The sequence below is a fragment of the Pleurodeles waltl genome, chromosome 9, assembly GCF_031143425.1.
Source record: "Pleurodeles waltl isolate 20211129_DDA chromosome 9, aPleWal1.hap1.20221129, whole genome shotgun sequence".
NCBI lineage: Eukaryota > Metazoa > Chordata > Amphibia > Caudata > Salamandridae > Pleurodeles > Pleurodeles waltl.
In genome coordinates, this window is record NC_090448.1 from 20,738,997 (window position 1) to 20,755,309 (window position 16,313).

At 47.9% G+C, this 16,313-nt stretch overlaps 1 protein-coding gene across 1 annotated transcript in view; it reads left to right on the forward strand.

The window, feature by feature from the left end:
* The window catches only part of LOC138259559 (tubulin tyrosine ligase 3-like), a 228,714-nt gene extending 212,940 nt beyond the window's left edge, over nt 1-15,774 (forward strand). Inside the window, exon 19 of the mRNA XM_069207382.1 lies at nt 15,460-15,774. Coding sequence (XP_069063483.1) covers nt 15,460-15,677 — 218 coding nt within the window. The 3' untranslated portion in view covers nt 15,678-15,774. The remainder of the gene's footprint in view (nt 1-15,459) is intronic.
* The last annotated feature ends 539 nt before the right edge of the window (nt 15,775-16,313 follow it).

Genomic DNA, 16,313 nt, shown 5'->3' on the forward strand with positions numbered 1-16,313 from the left:
ATAGCTGTCTTGAAATCTTTTTCGAGTGTTTGTGGGTTAGGGACTTTTGTGGGTCATGAAGGCTCACCCAACAATTAACTTCTTCCTTACCTGTATGTGAAGTAGAGGCAAAGGGCACAAATCAGGTATCCCTTCAAAAGAGCCTTGTTGCCTGAAGTCAGATTTTTGTAAATTGTCTGAAGGAATTTCCGAGGACTGCCCTGGCCTTATAAAAAGCTGTAGGAGCAAAGATATGAATTGAGAGGCGGTAGGGCTGTTAAACAAGTACAGGCAAAGCCTATGTGCGAGCTATTACTGTAGCAATTGGGTTGGGTTGGGTAACGGGGGCCGAGCTGGAGGGTATTAGTGGGTGACGGGTGGGTAATGGGGCAGTGGATGAGGTGGATAATGGGGTGGTGGATAGGGGTGGGTAATGGGGCTGTAGAGGGCGGTGGGTAATGGGGCTGTGGATGGGGGTGGGTAATGCTAGGGTGTGGATGGGGGTGGGTAATGCTGGGGTGCGGGTAATGCTGGGGTGTGGATGGGGATGGGTAATGCTGGGGTGTGGATGGGGGTGGGTAATGGGTCTCTGGATGGGGATGGGTAATGCTGGGGTGTGGGTGGGGGTGGGTAATGCTGGGGTGTGGGTGGGGGTGGGTAATGCGGGGCTGTGTGGGGGTGGGTAACAGGACACTTAAAAATAGAGCTACGAAGCGGCCAGCGCTGGCCTCTTCACAACATTTTTATTTATCTTTTTTTTACTTCTGTAAGTGAGAGAAGAAACATGGATGGGAGGGAGGCTGGTAGGCGGGAGAGAAACAGGGATAGGAGCAGGGAGAATAAATAGGGATGGGAGGGCAGGTGGGCGGGGGAGAAGAAACAGGATAGGGGCAGGTGGTGGGGTTAAAGTAACAGGATGGGGGTGGGAGGGAAAGATTTTTTAAAAGTGCTACGATGTGACCAGCATTGATTGCGTCATATTGTTGTTTAAAAAAAAAATAGTACCTGAATCACAGCGTGAGCAGCGGATGGCCAGCAGGGGGGCGCCAATTATCCTCAATTAACCTGTGCTTGGTCAATGCACCACTGAAAGAAAAGGAAGTGAAGCATGGCAGCGCTGTCCAGTTAGAAGGTAGCAAAGAAGAGTGACAACGCCGCAAACAAATGGCAAGCAAAAGGCTGGCTGGTGAGATCTAAAAAGCTGTAGTCTGCTGCATAAATTGTTGGGGTTGGCAAGCATAGAACAAAATGAAAATATCATAATTGTGATATCTACACCTGTACAATATCATTTTCGCAAGAGAAATAGTTTACATATTAAAACAAATAGCTGCAGACTTTCCTTCATATGATATGTCTATAGACTGTGTGCGTGAGAGAGGGAGGGAGTGACAGACTGTGGAATGAATGAATAATAATAAAAACCACACTTAGAGAGAAGTCCATACATTTTCTTTCTTTTATCCAGAGTATTTGGAAAGCACACATCTAGCTCTGGGGAGCAACAGAGCAGAGCACCGGACTTCAGGTAGATGGACATGAAGGGAGCACTGTGATACGAGACATTGAGGGGCATATTTACGAGCCCCCAGTTCCACCTTGATCTACCCTAGCGTCATCTCTTTTTTTTTATGCTAAGGTGGCCCCCACTGTGCACCTAATTTACAAAGTGGTGCAGTGCGTGTATTGTGCCACTTTGTAACCCCTTGTGTCACATTATGCCTGCACCAGGTATAATGTATGCTGGGGTGTCGTTCCCCCACAGGGAGGCCCAAACAAATTGTGCAGAGCAATGTACAAGATTTCACTGCAACATTTATTTCCATATTTTTTAAAGCCTGCTCAGGGCAGGAGTTAAAGTGACGCTGCCATTATACCCTATGGGCCTCCCTGACCTTTGCTGGACTCGGATAAACATGTTTTATGCTAGTGCAGCAACGCACCTCAATAGTGTCAAAACCTTTTACTCTAGTGTGCTAACGTGTGGCATGGTGCACTGTCTTGTAAATACAGCGCTACCATGGTGACTTCAGGGGGCCAGGGTGACGCAAGAAAACTGCATCAGAGCTGATGCACCACTTTCTTGTAAATATGCGCCTGGATGCTGAGGGAGAGCCTCATGAGTCAAATATTATTTCCGAACTGCGTAAAAGCACACACTCTCTCTCTCTCTCTCTCTCTCTCTCTCCCTCTCTCTTCCTCTCTCTCTCCTCTTTCTGTCTCTCTCCTCTCTCTCTCTCTCTCCTCTTTCTCTTGCTCTCTCTCCTCTCTCTCTCTTCTCTCGCTCTCTCTCCCCACTCTCTCTCTCTCTTTCTCTGCTAGCTTATCTGTCAAATCAGCGATCCATGCAGGACCAGCCACCAAAGAACCACTACAAACACAAGGGACTAGTCCATTAGTGCTGGGGCTAGTGCTCTCATGGACACTCTCCATAAAACACAATACCAAATGATGAAGATAATACATTGTTTGTAGGATCTCCTCACTGCCACAGTGGTCACTTGTGGCTACTCACGCGGTGCGACTGCACAGGTGAGTTACCCGTGCTATTACTACAATTGTGCTCTGGCTGGCGTGGATCCCACTCTTCAGGGGAAACTTACTAGAATATAACACATTGCAGCGCAGCAGCTCTGGATAGCGTGCTGTGTTGCGCTAAGAAGTGAGAGCAGAACAGCACCATATCTACTAAGATATAAGGTACAGCGAAACGTTTCCTAGGCATCGGTGCCTTGTTAGGCTGCCTAGTGTGACACACACAACTTTGCACCACAGTGCAAGGGCGGCTGTGTGAGTCTAGCATAGGTTTGGTATTAGGAAGGTATCCTTCCCTGCTAAGACATACTTTACAACTTTTCAAACATTGTATTTGTGCTGCACAGTGCAGCGAACACACAAAGGCCCATATTTATACTTTTTTAGTGCCGCATTTGCGTAATTTTTTGACGCACAAGTGACACAAACACACAAAATACAATTGTATTTTGTAAGTTTGCGCCGCTTTTGCGTCAAAAAGCAGCACAAATGCAGCGCTAAAAAAGTATAAATATGTGCCAAAGTTTGAAAAGTTAGAAAAAATAAATTCTCCAACTTGATGCCTGTCTTGAAAAGACGTTTTTTGGCACACAGCCCTGGCCACCTTTTCTAGTATACAGGGCTTTGATCACTAGCCTCAGGTGGTAGCAAGGGAATGCCCGGGTACCACCCATGGAATGGTCCCTCGATGCAAAATAATGGAAAATAATGCAAAGCAATGCAAAGCAGTGCAAAGCAGTGTAAAGCAGTGCAAAGCAGTGCAAAGCAATGAAAAGCAGTGTAAAGCACTCTTTGCATTACTTTTTGACAACATTCCAGTGCAAAAGCAGTTTTGCTCTGGAAATGAATAACAAATGAGCACTTGGCACCAGTTGACATCACTTTCGATGCCTTTGCACCGGGATAAAGTGTTGATAAAGCTGCCATCTCGTGTTGTACCCAGGCATGCGGTGCCTGTCTTTGGATGAGCTCACTATGGGCCTCTGCCCTTGAGCCCCTGACTCCTGCTAGCTGTCAGAGGGTTGTTGTCCTACCAGGAGCATCTCTCTCCTCTGGCCCAAGCCCGGCATGCCTTCTCTTCGGGTCCAGCCTTGACTCTTACCATAAACATTCTCCATCAAAGGAAAATTCTGAAGATTCTGGTCCCTCCAGCACTTAATTACGATCATTAACTCCCCCCCCCCCACCACCCCCCCACCACCAGACATAATATGGAGGCTCGTACCCAAGGAAGGTGAACGCCTAAGACCCTTACAGATCTCTCCACATTGATTGGAGGGCACTTTAAAAATTGTTTATAAGTATGGATATGGCCATGACAAGAGAGGGGGTGACAGGCACTGAATGCTGGCTCTGCACAGGATCCAGGAAACTCTCATGACACAAAGCTCAAAGCTGGCTGTTCTGAGTGGGTTCCAGCAGCAGACAGAGGTGAGTAAAGAAACGCGAGGGTAAGAGTATAATTGTGGGTAGACTGGAGCCTGAAGCACTGCGGAGACCCAGATGCACCGTCCGTGTGAATCCTCCTGTCCTTCGTCCTATCTGGGGTCTTTATTACAGGGACTCTCAGAAGTGGTCTCAGGGGCTCCAGGGATGGTCCCCATCCCACAAGAAAGCAGCTGCTATGGGACATCGCTGAAGGCCCACAGGTCTTGTCCCGGCTGCAGCCCAGCATTCAGATCAACACACAAGACAGAAGTTGTCGCATGCATGCAACAACACACAGATGTGCCTTATAGTCAGGCATCTTGAGCTCCCAACAAGACTCAACACCAAGAGATTCTAGCCCCCAACAGAGTACATGGTAGTACATCTCACGTACACTCAACGCGGTTCCACTGAGCCACATAGTCCAGCAACTCCGACCTCCCAGAAGCTCTCACCATCCATCCTTGCATCTAATTTAAAAAGTTATTTGGTAGCAGTGGCACGTACAAAGCCCTGGGTTTACTATCTGAGTACAAGTGAACAAAGTACATCGAATAGGTACTCACCTGCTATTCAACACTATGCTATCGATAAAGTGTGTATTCTTTGTGAGGAAAGACCCCAAAGTCAAAACATATATAGGAATACCGAAGCACACAAATAAATTATAAAGAGCATTACAGTGATCAGTCTTGTATATGTATCAAAATCAAGTAGCACATTTATTAGAAAAAACATAAACTTACTCCCATAAGTACTAATCCGTAGTACAGATTTGTTTCTTAAAACAGTACCATGAATCTTTGTTAAAAGAAGAGTCCACTTCTTGAAATACTCGGGCAGCCGACACGTGTTTCGTCGATACCCGACTTTCTCAAGGCTGTAACATCCATAAAATGAATAGATAAATGATCTTGGTGCCCAAAACGGAGTATACTCTTATTCGGAAAAATGAGTTAAAGAGGTCTGAGCTATGGACAATGTGATTCCATTTGGAACATAAATAAACATAGTTTTAAGTGCTTCACAAACACACACACACATATATATATATATATATATATATATATATATATATATATATATATAGAGAGAGAGAGAGAGAGAGAGAGAGAGAGATATAACATTTATATATATATATATATATATGTATATATATATATATATATATATAGTACTATAAAACTCCAAACCCCCCAACAGGATCAGGCATATGCCATTCAGACCTTCTTCGATATAAACTGTTAATACAAATATATTGGCCAGGCAGATATTCTCCAACCAAACACAATCACAACAGACCACCTTGACTCCGACCATTGAAACTCATCTAATTGTGAAGGGTAATCACACTCATAAAATTAGTATGAAACTTTATAAATGGTACACATACTCTATACAGCTGCTGGTACCCCATCTTAATATCCAGTGCAGCCATACTCAAGGGGCTCTGGCCTCTCTCCTAGCCCGGTATCCAGCACTGTGCCTAGTGAGTTTACGGAGTAGGCATGACCGACAACCATGACTTCACCCGGTTCCCCTGCCTGAGAGTTTGCAGGGCCTGACGGTCAACCATGCTCAGCATGTTTAGATGCAGAGCAAATCAGTCCCAGGCCCCGGCACCTAGGGCTCGCAGAGCAATAATAAAAAAATAATACACTAAAGGGCTTCAGGCCAGCATCCTTCAGCCACTGCCCTGCTGGAGCATCATTCACAGTTTGGAGGAGCCCATCATATCTAATGGGGTAAATGGTCATTCCCCTTCAGCCTTGGACCTGTTGGTAGCATCCTTCACATTTAGGATCAGCCCACACACCAGGCTTTTGATACTTTGACGCATATTTATGAGCCCCTTGCGCCGAAGTTGCTTCACTTTTTGTAATGCAACAGCAGCACAGACCTTCAACTCATATCTATGAGGCCACTCAAATCCACTTTGCATGGCTTTTCCTGGCCTCATAGGGATGGAGTAAGGCAACGCAGCGCAAAGCTCTGCGTTGCCTTACTCTGCGCAAGGGAGGTGTTCCATGGGTGTTCCCAAGCAACACCCCTGGATTTTGACAGATCCCCAGATTTACAAGAGCTTGTAAACCTGTGAATGTGTCAAACATTACACCTCCAAGGGGAGGCACAACGAGGAGACGTATGTTTTTTCCCCCTAGTTTTTCCCTCTTTCTATGTGGGCTGCATTCTGCAGCCCACATAGAAAGAAGAAAACGCCTCCTGGGAATGTTTTTGTACTGGAAGGTGCCCCTTCCTGCACAAAAACAATCCTGCCTACAACACAGACACCCCTGCACCATGCGTTGGTGCTAGGCAGCGAAAACAGCACCAGCACAGCCTGAAAGGACAGGAAAGCACCATATTGATCAAATGCGGCACGTCCCTGCCCTTTCCCTTTGATGCCGGGCAGTGCAGCCATGTGCCAAAGGTCCATAAATACGGCCTTAGAGTGTCAGAGCCGGTTCAGTTGGGTGACGGCCTGTTGCCTGTTTATGTCTGACTCTGTCTCAGTAGAGACAGAAGCCTTCATCTACAACCACTGCCCATCACACACAGGCCCTCCAGAGTGTGGCACAGGTGGTGGAGCAATGGCAGTGTCCTGGCCACTGAAAGTGAACCTGCACAGCAACATTTTTGTGTTTCAGCAGCAGAGTAACATTGGAGGTACCTTCTGATACTGAGTAACTTGTAGGAAGAGACACAATCCACTGTGGTCCAGAAGGCTGTCCTTTGCCTTAGAGCACTCTTAGTAAGTATTATAAGTTGTCTTTTCTCCAAACTTTTCCAGCTTTGCATGTGTATTCTACGGACCCTACGGCACATACACAAACCTGGGCAAGCTTTAGACTGTCTGAGCATGGTATTTTGGACTGGAAGAGGATCGGACCAGTTCAAGACCTTTACCAGCAGCACCATGGTGCAAGGGTGTGTGTGTGTGTGTGTGTGAGACACAAAGCAGCCTAGAGAGTGCTAGGGCCGGAGGGAGAGATAAAGTGCAGTATCTCAGTCAAAATAGTCCTGTTTTGCTTTCTTCCATTTACTCAACACAGCAGAGCAAGGTTCGCTGCTGGCAGCATTATCTGAGTCATTAGTACTTTTGGACGTCTGCTTTTAGTTCATTCAACATCAGGGGCATATTTACGAGAGGGTTGTGCCTTGCTTGCACCACGCAATGTGGTACATGCTTGGCGCAAACATCTAAGTCATATATGTGAAGCCAGGCAAAGCCACTTTGTGTGGCTTTGAATGACTCTAAAAATATGGAGTAACGCAAGGCAGCGTTGCTCTGCGCAAAGTGAGGCGTTCCAGGGGTGTTGTGTGGGTGTTCCCACGCAACTCTTATGGTTTTTGACACATTTCGAAGTTTGGTCAACCTGGGAATACACCAAAAAGTTATGCCTCCCCAGGAGTAGCTTATCAAGGAGAATTATCTTTAATTCTCCTAGCTTTTCCTCTTTCTGTGTGTGCTGCGTTCTGCAGCACACATAGAAAGAGTAAAGCACCTCCCAGAATTGTTTTTGTGCAGAATGTTGCACCTTCCTGCACAAAAACAATCCTGCATGCAATGGAGGCACCCTTGCACCATGGTGCAAGGGCACGTGCGTTGGTGCTAGGCTGCCAAAAGGGCACCTGTGCGGGGGAGAGGACAGCAATGTGCCACAATGCATAAATACAGCGCATTCTTGCCCTGTCCCTATGAAGCAGGACAGCTCAGCCATCGCTGCACCACAGAACTCATACGTATGCCCCTAAGTGTCTACTTTACAACCATGCTCGCATGTTGGTTAAACAGGAAGAAGAGATTGAGTGGTCACAGTCTGGGACTTTAAAGTACTTCCCTGCATGGAGAAGATCCCGAACCCCTGACATAAGGGGCTCAACATACAGACTGAATGGTAAGGGTACCAGTACTGACTCTGGGTTACACCACAATCGCAAAGGCCAGCATCGGTTTGCAGAGAGTTTTGCCAGTTTTTATGCACTGATAACCTGTCGTCAAGATAGGATTGAAGCTATTGTAGTACTGTGTCACTGTTTCTGAGGCTTTTCCAGAGGGTGCAAATGCAAAGGAAGAGTTTTTCTTTCAATGCATCAAAGCCTGAAGGTAGGTCTAAAAGCTTCAGGAGGCATCAGTCATTTTCATCACAGATTTTTAGGATGTCACCTACCACTTCCACCATGGAGGTTTCAGTCCTGTGGTCCTGATGAAAACCTGACTGAAAAAAGGCAATCATTTTATTTGCTTCCAAATAATGCATAGGTTCTGATGCAAAATAATTTTCCATACTGTCTTTCTAAGGAAAGATAGTTTTCTTTGATCAGACTTCATGATGTATGAGTTTCACAAGAGCCTGACTTGCTCTTCATAAAGTCCAATGTTTTGGAGCTTGTATCTGCTTCTGATCATTATCTTGGAGGAGGCGGTTGGACCTACTTTCTGCTGTTGTCAGTAGTTGTGTCTTCTGTTGTGGTGGGGGTGGAGACTCTGGCCACCTCTGTTATCTCCTTTCGGGTGGCTCTCCAAACCCATGTAGGTAGGTTTGTGCAGTCGTCTGGTCAGCCGGCAGGGCCTGGCCATGTGTCCCCGCTCTGGGCTTCCCATCATCCTCACATCTGTCTGAGGTGTTGCTTGTGTCCTCCAGGTGCATAGAATTCGGAGAGGTCTATCCTTGACTGTTCATTGGCACAGTGAGTATTATGAAGCTTGTGCCCTCTAGTTGTGACATCCTCTTCTCTACTAGGCCAGTTCTAGAATGCATTGCATTATTTCAGCAGCACGGGGTTCATTGCTTGTCATAGCAGCCCAGTGGGGAGGGTGTAATTGTTACTGAGTACAGAAGTTCCCTATGCTGATGGTGGAGTACACATGCATTTGTGTACCTCAATTGCGCAATTAACTACAGGTGACATTGTTGCAAAGAATGCTTTATAAACGCCTCTCTTTGGTGAATATGTTTGTATTACAGAAGGTTGAGGGCCTTTTTCGGGGTATGCAGGGTGAATGCAGCACCAACGCAGGGTTAGCCTTCAAGGGTATTTTGTGCTGACACTGGCCGTGGCATAGACTGCGGGCACGGATGTCAATTCACCAAAATGCCAGGGTTAGCGGAAGTGACTTCACGCACCTGTTGACGTTCACTTTCACACACACATTCTTACACATGCACACACACACACATGCACACACTCTCAGTCATGTAAAAGCACTCTCACCTGCATGCATGGACACAACATGCATTTAAAATGTAATATTATTTACTATTAGTGTAATAAAAAAATTGTCTGAAAACAAGCAGAGCAGAGTCCCAGCCAATGTCCATATGGATGAGCTACCCATGTGTCCTGGGCACCGATTCACCAAAATGCCAGGTGTAGCAGAAGAGACATCATGCACGCTTTGACCTTAACGACAGTGGTCACATGACCTTCACCCTAAAGACATCACAATAATGTTACTCACTCTGACTCACTTGCATTCTCTTACTCACCCTTACCTGACTCACACTTTCTCACTCACTCACTTTCACACACACTATCCCACATGCTAACATATCTGCTCACACAAGCACACTCCACCTCTCCCAAACTCTGCGTCACCCACATGCACGCACATAACATAACTTCAAAAGCATTTTAGTTTTCTTACCTAAGATGGAAGTGAAAGTCCAGTTCCATTTCCTGCTGCTCCACTTCTATTACATTAATAGTGAATGATAGATTATTAGTCACAATTATAGTAACAAAAGCAGAAAAAGAGATTGGAGTCTGACGCTGGTAACATGAGCCACCCCTGTGTTCTTGGCACTGATTTTGCCACCTCTCAGGCCAGGAGTCGCAAAGGCAGTGCCAGAGGTCACAAGGGGCCAGCCAAAGGTCTCAGCTGCGACCCCCGGTGACCCTTAAATTAGGCCCATGTCCTGTGTTATTGATTTGCCACCCCTGAGACCAGGGGTTACAAAGACAGTGCCAGGGGTCGTAAATGACATCCATGATTGCAGATCTATACACACACAGTTTGGCTACCACCACTGTAATCTGGTGGCCCTGTGGTGGACGTACCATCAGGTTAGAGGTTTCTGACACTGAACCTGGCTGAGGCTGGGCCTCGGACTCTAAATGAGATGAAGGAGCCATCAGTAGATGAGTCCCTCACCCCCATTTTTAAAAGGGAGGGTGTCGTTGAATGTAACCAGACTCACGTAATGACAATAGGGTACATTAAGAAAATGACCACATCTAATAGAAACTTCTAGTTGCAGATTCCATGCCTTAGAATTTCCTGGCATCAGATTGGAATCTGGAATTTTTTTCTGAGCAGTACCCTACACGTGCCGTTGGGTGGGGTGACGTCGTTTGGATCCGCGTGGCAGCCATCTGTGACGTCTCAGTCGCCTATAAAGGCACCACATCGGCGTGCGCAGGTCTGGATTCAAGCTACTCTTTGGCTTTTTGGCCTTTTTTCAACCTTTTTGTCGACACTTTTTCGACTGTGTGAGGATGGTATTGAGGAAGACGGAGTCCAAGCCATGTGGTGCTTGCCATCGCACCATGTCAGTGACGGGCCCCCAGCAGGTACATCTCAGGTGCCTTGACAGAGACACGACTCAAAGTTGTGTTCCGACTGCCAGGCCATGGCCCCAAAAGCTTTGAGAGAGAGGTCTCTGAAGTCCGGCAGTCGACTTCGGTTGGCGGGACTCCTTGGAGGTCACGTCCCGATTGAGGAGGAGGTCACAAGACCACTCCAGGAGCCCCAAGTTCTCTTCATCGCACTCAAGGTCCTCCGGGCACGCGGGGAAGAAGCACAAAAAGAAGAAGTGTAAGCGGACTTCGACTTCGCCATGCCCGTTGGTCGACGAGACGTCTTGGGAACATCGACGCTCCAGGCACGGTTCTGTGGAACCGATGCCAGGGCCAACTTCAGGTCTCCTCCCCTTTCCGGGAGCAGGAGCAACCCCCACTCAACTCAAAAGTTTTACGTCGCCATGCGCCTCGTATTTGAGCTGGCTGCCCCCGCTGGTGCGCCTTTGGGCTCTGTGGGTTTGGCAGGGGCCCCATCAGATTCCACACTGGCGGCATCGGCCTTGGCACTGTTGGGGACTCCTGGATCTGATGCCAGATCAAGAACGATGCTGAGGGCCCACAGGTCGGCCTCCTTTGGCGTCGTTCCTGATGGTGACGCTTGGCCTGTGCGAGCCCCATCTTCATTCCAGATGATCCAGAGCTGGAATGATGTCGTACGATGCTGATTCCGACTTCAACAGCGCCGCCTGGGGCCAGATAAGTGCCTGAGAGTTATTTTGATCAGCCAGGTACAGGTGAGGAATGGGAGGGTTCCTAGGACCATTTAGAATATTGTTTGGAGCATATGGACTGGTATGAGGAACTAGGGGAAGCCAGTGGACTGGATACTTCTCCAGATACTGGCATGCTTTCACATCCTACTGAGGCTACGGAGGAGGGAGCTTCATATGCTATGGTGGTGCGTAGAGCAGCTGAGGTCTTGGACATAGTCTTGCCTATGGTGCCAGTCAGGACTAACCTCCTCACTGAGGTGCTTACGCTGGGGGTTTCCACATCGGAACTAATGTTACCCTTTGACAAAGCCCTCACTGATGTCCTTCTAGGGGCGTGGTCCAAACCCAGCACAGGGGCTCCTGTGGATAGGACAATCAGCCGCCGCCGCCATAGACCACCTCCTAATGATCCTAGTTTCCTCACCCAATACCCCACCCCGGAGAGCTTGTTGGTCCAGGCCTCCACTTCCCACGGTGCCTTACCTTCGGCTCCCCCAGATAGGGAATCCAAGAGGCTGGATCAGCTTGGAAAGAAAATGTTTTCTTCCTCCAGCCTCGCATTGAGGTCTGCTTTTCTCATACTTTATGGGATACGGTGGCACAGGTGCTTCCCCCAGGTCCCGGAGGGCGTGCGGAGGACTCACACAAGCTATTAAAGATGGGAGGGAAGCAGCTCCCTCACTGGCAGTCCATAACATCCGACAAATGGGTCTTACAGATCATACAGAATTCCCTTTCCTTCCAGTCTTTCCCTCCCTCTATGACTCCGTTAAAAGAAACGGCTGATGGAGGATCATTTAGTCTTGCTCCACGAGGAAGTTACGGCTCTCTTGGCCAAAGGAGCCATAGAAAAGGTCCCAATGTCAGAAGTAGGCAGTGGTTGCTATTCCCGCTACTTTATGATTCCCAAAAAGAACAAGGGTCTTTACCCTATTTTGGATTTGCAGGACGTCAATCTCTTCCTCAAAAAGGGGAACTTCAAGGTGCTCACTCTTGCTCAGGTCTTGTCTGCCCTAGACCAAGGAGACGGGATGGTTGCGCTGGACTTGCAGGATGCGTATTTTCACAACCCCATCCTGCCTGTCCACAGGCGTTACTTTTGGTTCAAAGTGGCCCATGAGCACTTTCACTTTACTGTGCTTCCCTTCGGTCTCACCAGTGCCCCTCGGGTGTTCACAAAAGTGATGGCAGTGCTAGCAGCTGATCTGTGCAAGTTAGGGATTTCAGTCTTCCCTTACCTCGACGAATGACTGTTGACGGCTTCTACACCCCAGGCTCTCCTCACCCACCTTCAGACTACAGCAAACCTCCTGCATTCACTGGGGTTCACTATAAACATGTGGAAGTCACACCTTACTCCCTCTCAGAAGCTTCCTTTCATCAGAGCTGTTCTGGAACAGTGCAATTTTGGGCTTATCCTCCTGAGCAGCGAGTCCAGGATATTCAGGTTATGGTACTCATGTTTCGGCCTCTATCCTTCTTTTCGGTGAGACAGACTCTGAGACTGGTGGGCCTCATGGCCTCCTGCATCCTGTTAGTCAAACATGCCAGATGGCATATGAGGGCTCTGCAGTGGGACCTGATGTTCCAGTGGGCACAGCATCAGAGGAACCTCACCAACATGGTTCAGATCTCAGAGGGAACTGCAAAAGACCTGCAGTGGTGGTTAGTGAACTGCGATTGGGTTAGAGGCAGACTCCTCTCCCTTCCCCAACCAGATGCATCACTTCTGGGATAGGGTGGCCATCTGGGAGAGGTGGAGATCAGAGGTCTCTGGTCTCCGGTGGAATCCGGACTCCATATCAATTTACTGGAGATCTGGCCAATCCGACTAGCATTGAAAGCACTTTTTCCTGTTGTAAAGGGTAAGATTTTCACAGACAACACTATTGTAATGTGGTACTGAAACAGGGAGGGCGGTGTGGGGGTTGTGGACCCTTTGTCAAGAGGCCCTGCGTGACTTGACATGGCTTGAACAGAACAGCATAACCCTAGTGGTTCAGCACCTGGCAGGTTCTCTGAACGCCAGGGTGGACAAAATCAGCCGCTGGTGCATAGCGGATCACGAACGGTGTCTCCACCTGGCGCAAGGACTCTTTCAGCAGCGGGGAGAGCCTTGGTTAGATCTGTTCGCCTCCGCAGAGAACGAGCAATGTCAGCAGTATTGAGCGTTGGAGTTTCCAAAGTAGCAATCGTTCAGCATTGCAAGTGGAATTCAAGCCTTCTGTACACCTTCCCACCCATACCAGTTCTGCCCAGAGTCCTCAAGTAGATCAAGAACGACCAGTCCCAAGTAATCCTAGTGGCTCCGGACTGGGCACAGAGAGGCTGGTATCCTGAGCTTCTGAAAATGAGCATCGATCCTCCGATCAGGCTGCGCCTTCTGGAGGATCTTCTGTCGCAGCAGGGGAAGGTTCTCCACCCAAACCTGTCAACTCTGCACCTTCATGCATGGAGATTTAGCGGCAGCAGTTGATGGCTTTTGACCTTCCTCCCGAAGTCTGTAAAGTTATTTTGGCACCCAGGCATCCCTCCACTAAAACGGTATTCGCCTGCCGTTAGAAACGTTTTGTATATTATTGTGCAGAAAGATCTATTGATCCTCTTTCCGCTTCACTTTCTTATATCCTTCTCTTTATACTATTCCTTGCCCAGCAGGGTTCTGCCTTGGGTACTCTCAAGGGTATCTTTCTGCCTTATCGGCATTCCTTTGGCTGCCTGATCAGCCTTCACTGTTCAAATCTCCCGTTGTACATAGATTCCTCAAAGGGCTTGTACATATGTTTCCTCAATGGGACTTAAATCTTGTCCTCACATTTCTTATGTGTGCTCCCTTTAAGCCCTTAAAAAACTGTCCCCTCCGGCTGCTCACCATCAAGACAGCATTCTTAGTGGCAATAACATCTGCCAGGAGGGTGAGTGAGATGCAAGCTCTTTCATCCAAGCCACCATATCTCACCATATTCCCAGACAAGGTGGTTCTCAGTACGTGTGCCTCTTTCCTCCCTAAGGTGGTGAAACCATTTCATCTGGCTCAGAACATCACCCTACCCACCGTCTTTGCTCCACTGCATCCTTCTAAGAAAGAGGAGCGACTCCACCGACCGGACCCAAAAAGAGCGCTGTTGTTCTACCTTGACTGCTCAAAAGAGTTCTGGGTGGATGACTGACTCTTTGTGGGGTACATGGGAGGAAAGAAGGGTCGGGCAGTGCAGAAATGAACCATTTCGCACTGGGTTCTGCATTAAGATCGGCTACGCACTGGCCAAGAAGCAACCTCCTGAGGGCTCTTTTCACCAGGGGCAAGGCCGCTACCAGTGCGCTAGCACAAGGTGTTCCAATCCTAGATATCTGTCAGGCAGTAATGTGGGCATCCTTGCACACGTTTGCAAAACACTGCTGCCTGGATAATCAGGTCTGGAGTCACTAACTTTGCCTGTTCGGTCCTGCAGGACTTTTTAGTGTAAAGGAGATCTATCTGCAGCCCACCGCCAGGAGGTTATGGCTTGGGTATCTATTCTAAGGTAATGAATCAGCAGCTAGAAGTCTCTATTAGATGAACAAGTTACTTACCTTCGGTAACACATTATCAGGTAGAGTCTCTATCTAGCTGCAGATGCTTTACACCCACCCATGCCTCCTCGCAATGCGGATTTGTCTAATAGGGTTAGGGTTTATCCCGTTCATGGCCCCAGTTTTGCAGAGATGAACTGTTGGTTCTATCCATGACTCTGCGCTTCAGGTGTGAAAGTTTGTGGGTAAAAGAACTGACGTACGTGCGCTGGTGTGGTGTCTTTATAGACAACTGACATTACAGAAGGCTCCAATTACGCCGCCGACGCCACGCGGATCTGACCGACACCACCAAACGGCAGGCACAAGCTACTGCTCAGCCAAAAAGTCCAGATTCCAAGCTGACGGCAGGAAATTCTAAGGTAAGGAATCTACAGCTAGATAGAGTCTCTACTAGATAATGCATTACCGAAGGTAAGTAACTTGTTCAATAGGGTCACAGCATCTCCCTCATTGGATTGCTAAAGAAACCATGTTAGTGAAGAGATGGCCTTCAAAATTTCAGAAATGTATTTTCTGCATGCAATCAAGTAGTATATTATGTGAGTGGTGTGCATGCAGCTTGTATTGTGATAACCGCTGATTCAGGCAGCCTCACCATTAAGATCTTACCCACATGATGTTTTGTTTTCTCTTTGTTTTACAGCTCTACCAGAAATTCCCAAAATGCCCTGCCTCTACTGCAAAGGTGGAAGGTCAATGACAAACTTACATCAGCAATGCACATGTTCCAAACAAGGGGTGCACGCTTCCAAGACCCCACGGTTGCAGTGGCCCAAAGGGGTTAGCTTGATCAAGTACCAGGACGAGCATGGACCGCTGGCCGCACGCGGAACGGCCCTTTTGCTGTCTCTTCAACTCTGAGGTGCGGGACTTGGCAACCCTGCCAAATAAAACGGCTGCTCTCAACTGATCAAGAGTACCAGTACTACAGAAGAGGACATGGCTAAGGGTGGACCGTGCTAACCAAGGACTGTCTGAGAGAGGAGAGTGGTGCATTGTGGCACTTCCTGGTGTAGTACTGCGCATGCCTCCTTCTAACAAGAAAGATGCCTTTGTAAGAAGAAGTTTTGGAGTCGGTCTCTACAGCTGTGGCCATGGTTGTGTTTCTAATTGAAGTGGGCATTTTTGATTTTTTTTCCTTTAAATCACCATCACCTGAATGTTTATTGATGGACTGGTGCTGCACTGGCATGAAGTTTCAGAGGGCTGGACCCTGCGCTGAGAAAGAACAACCATCCATACCTCATTGTGTTATTAGATGGTGCCTGTTTCGTTTCGTCACAGTGCTTGCTGGGCCCATGCGTGAATATCAATTTCTGAACATAGACTGTACTTTTCCCTCAGTAAGAGCTATAGTTCAAACTTTAATCTTGACTTGTTGCCTTGCCAGCCTCCTTGAATTGCCCCTTGAGACTATAGCTCACAACAAAATAGACCATGGGAAGGGAAGGCGGCCATTTTAAAGTCAGGCAAATCTTGCAGAAGGAAATGTGAAAG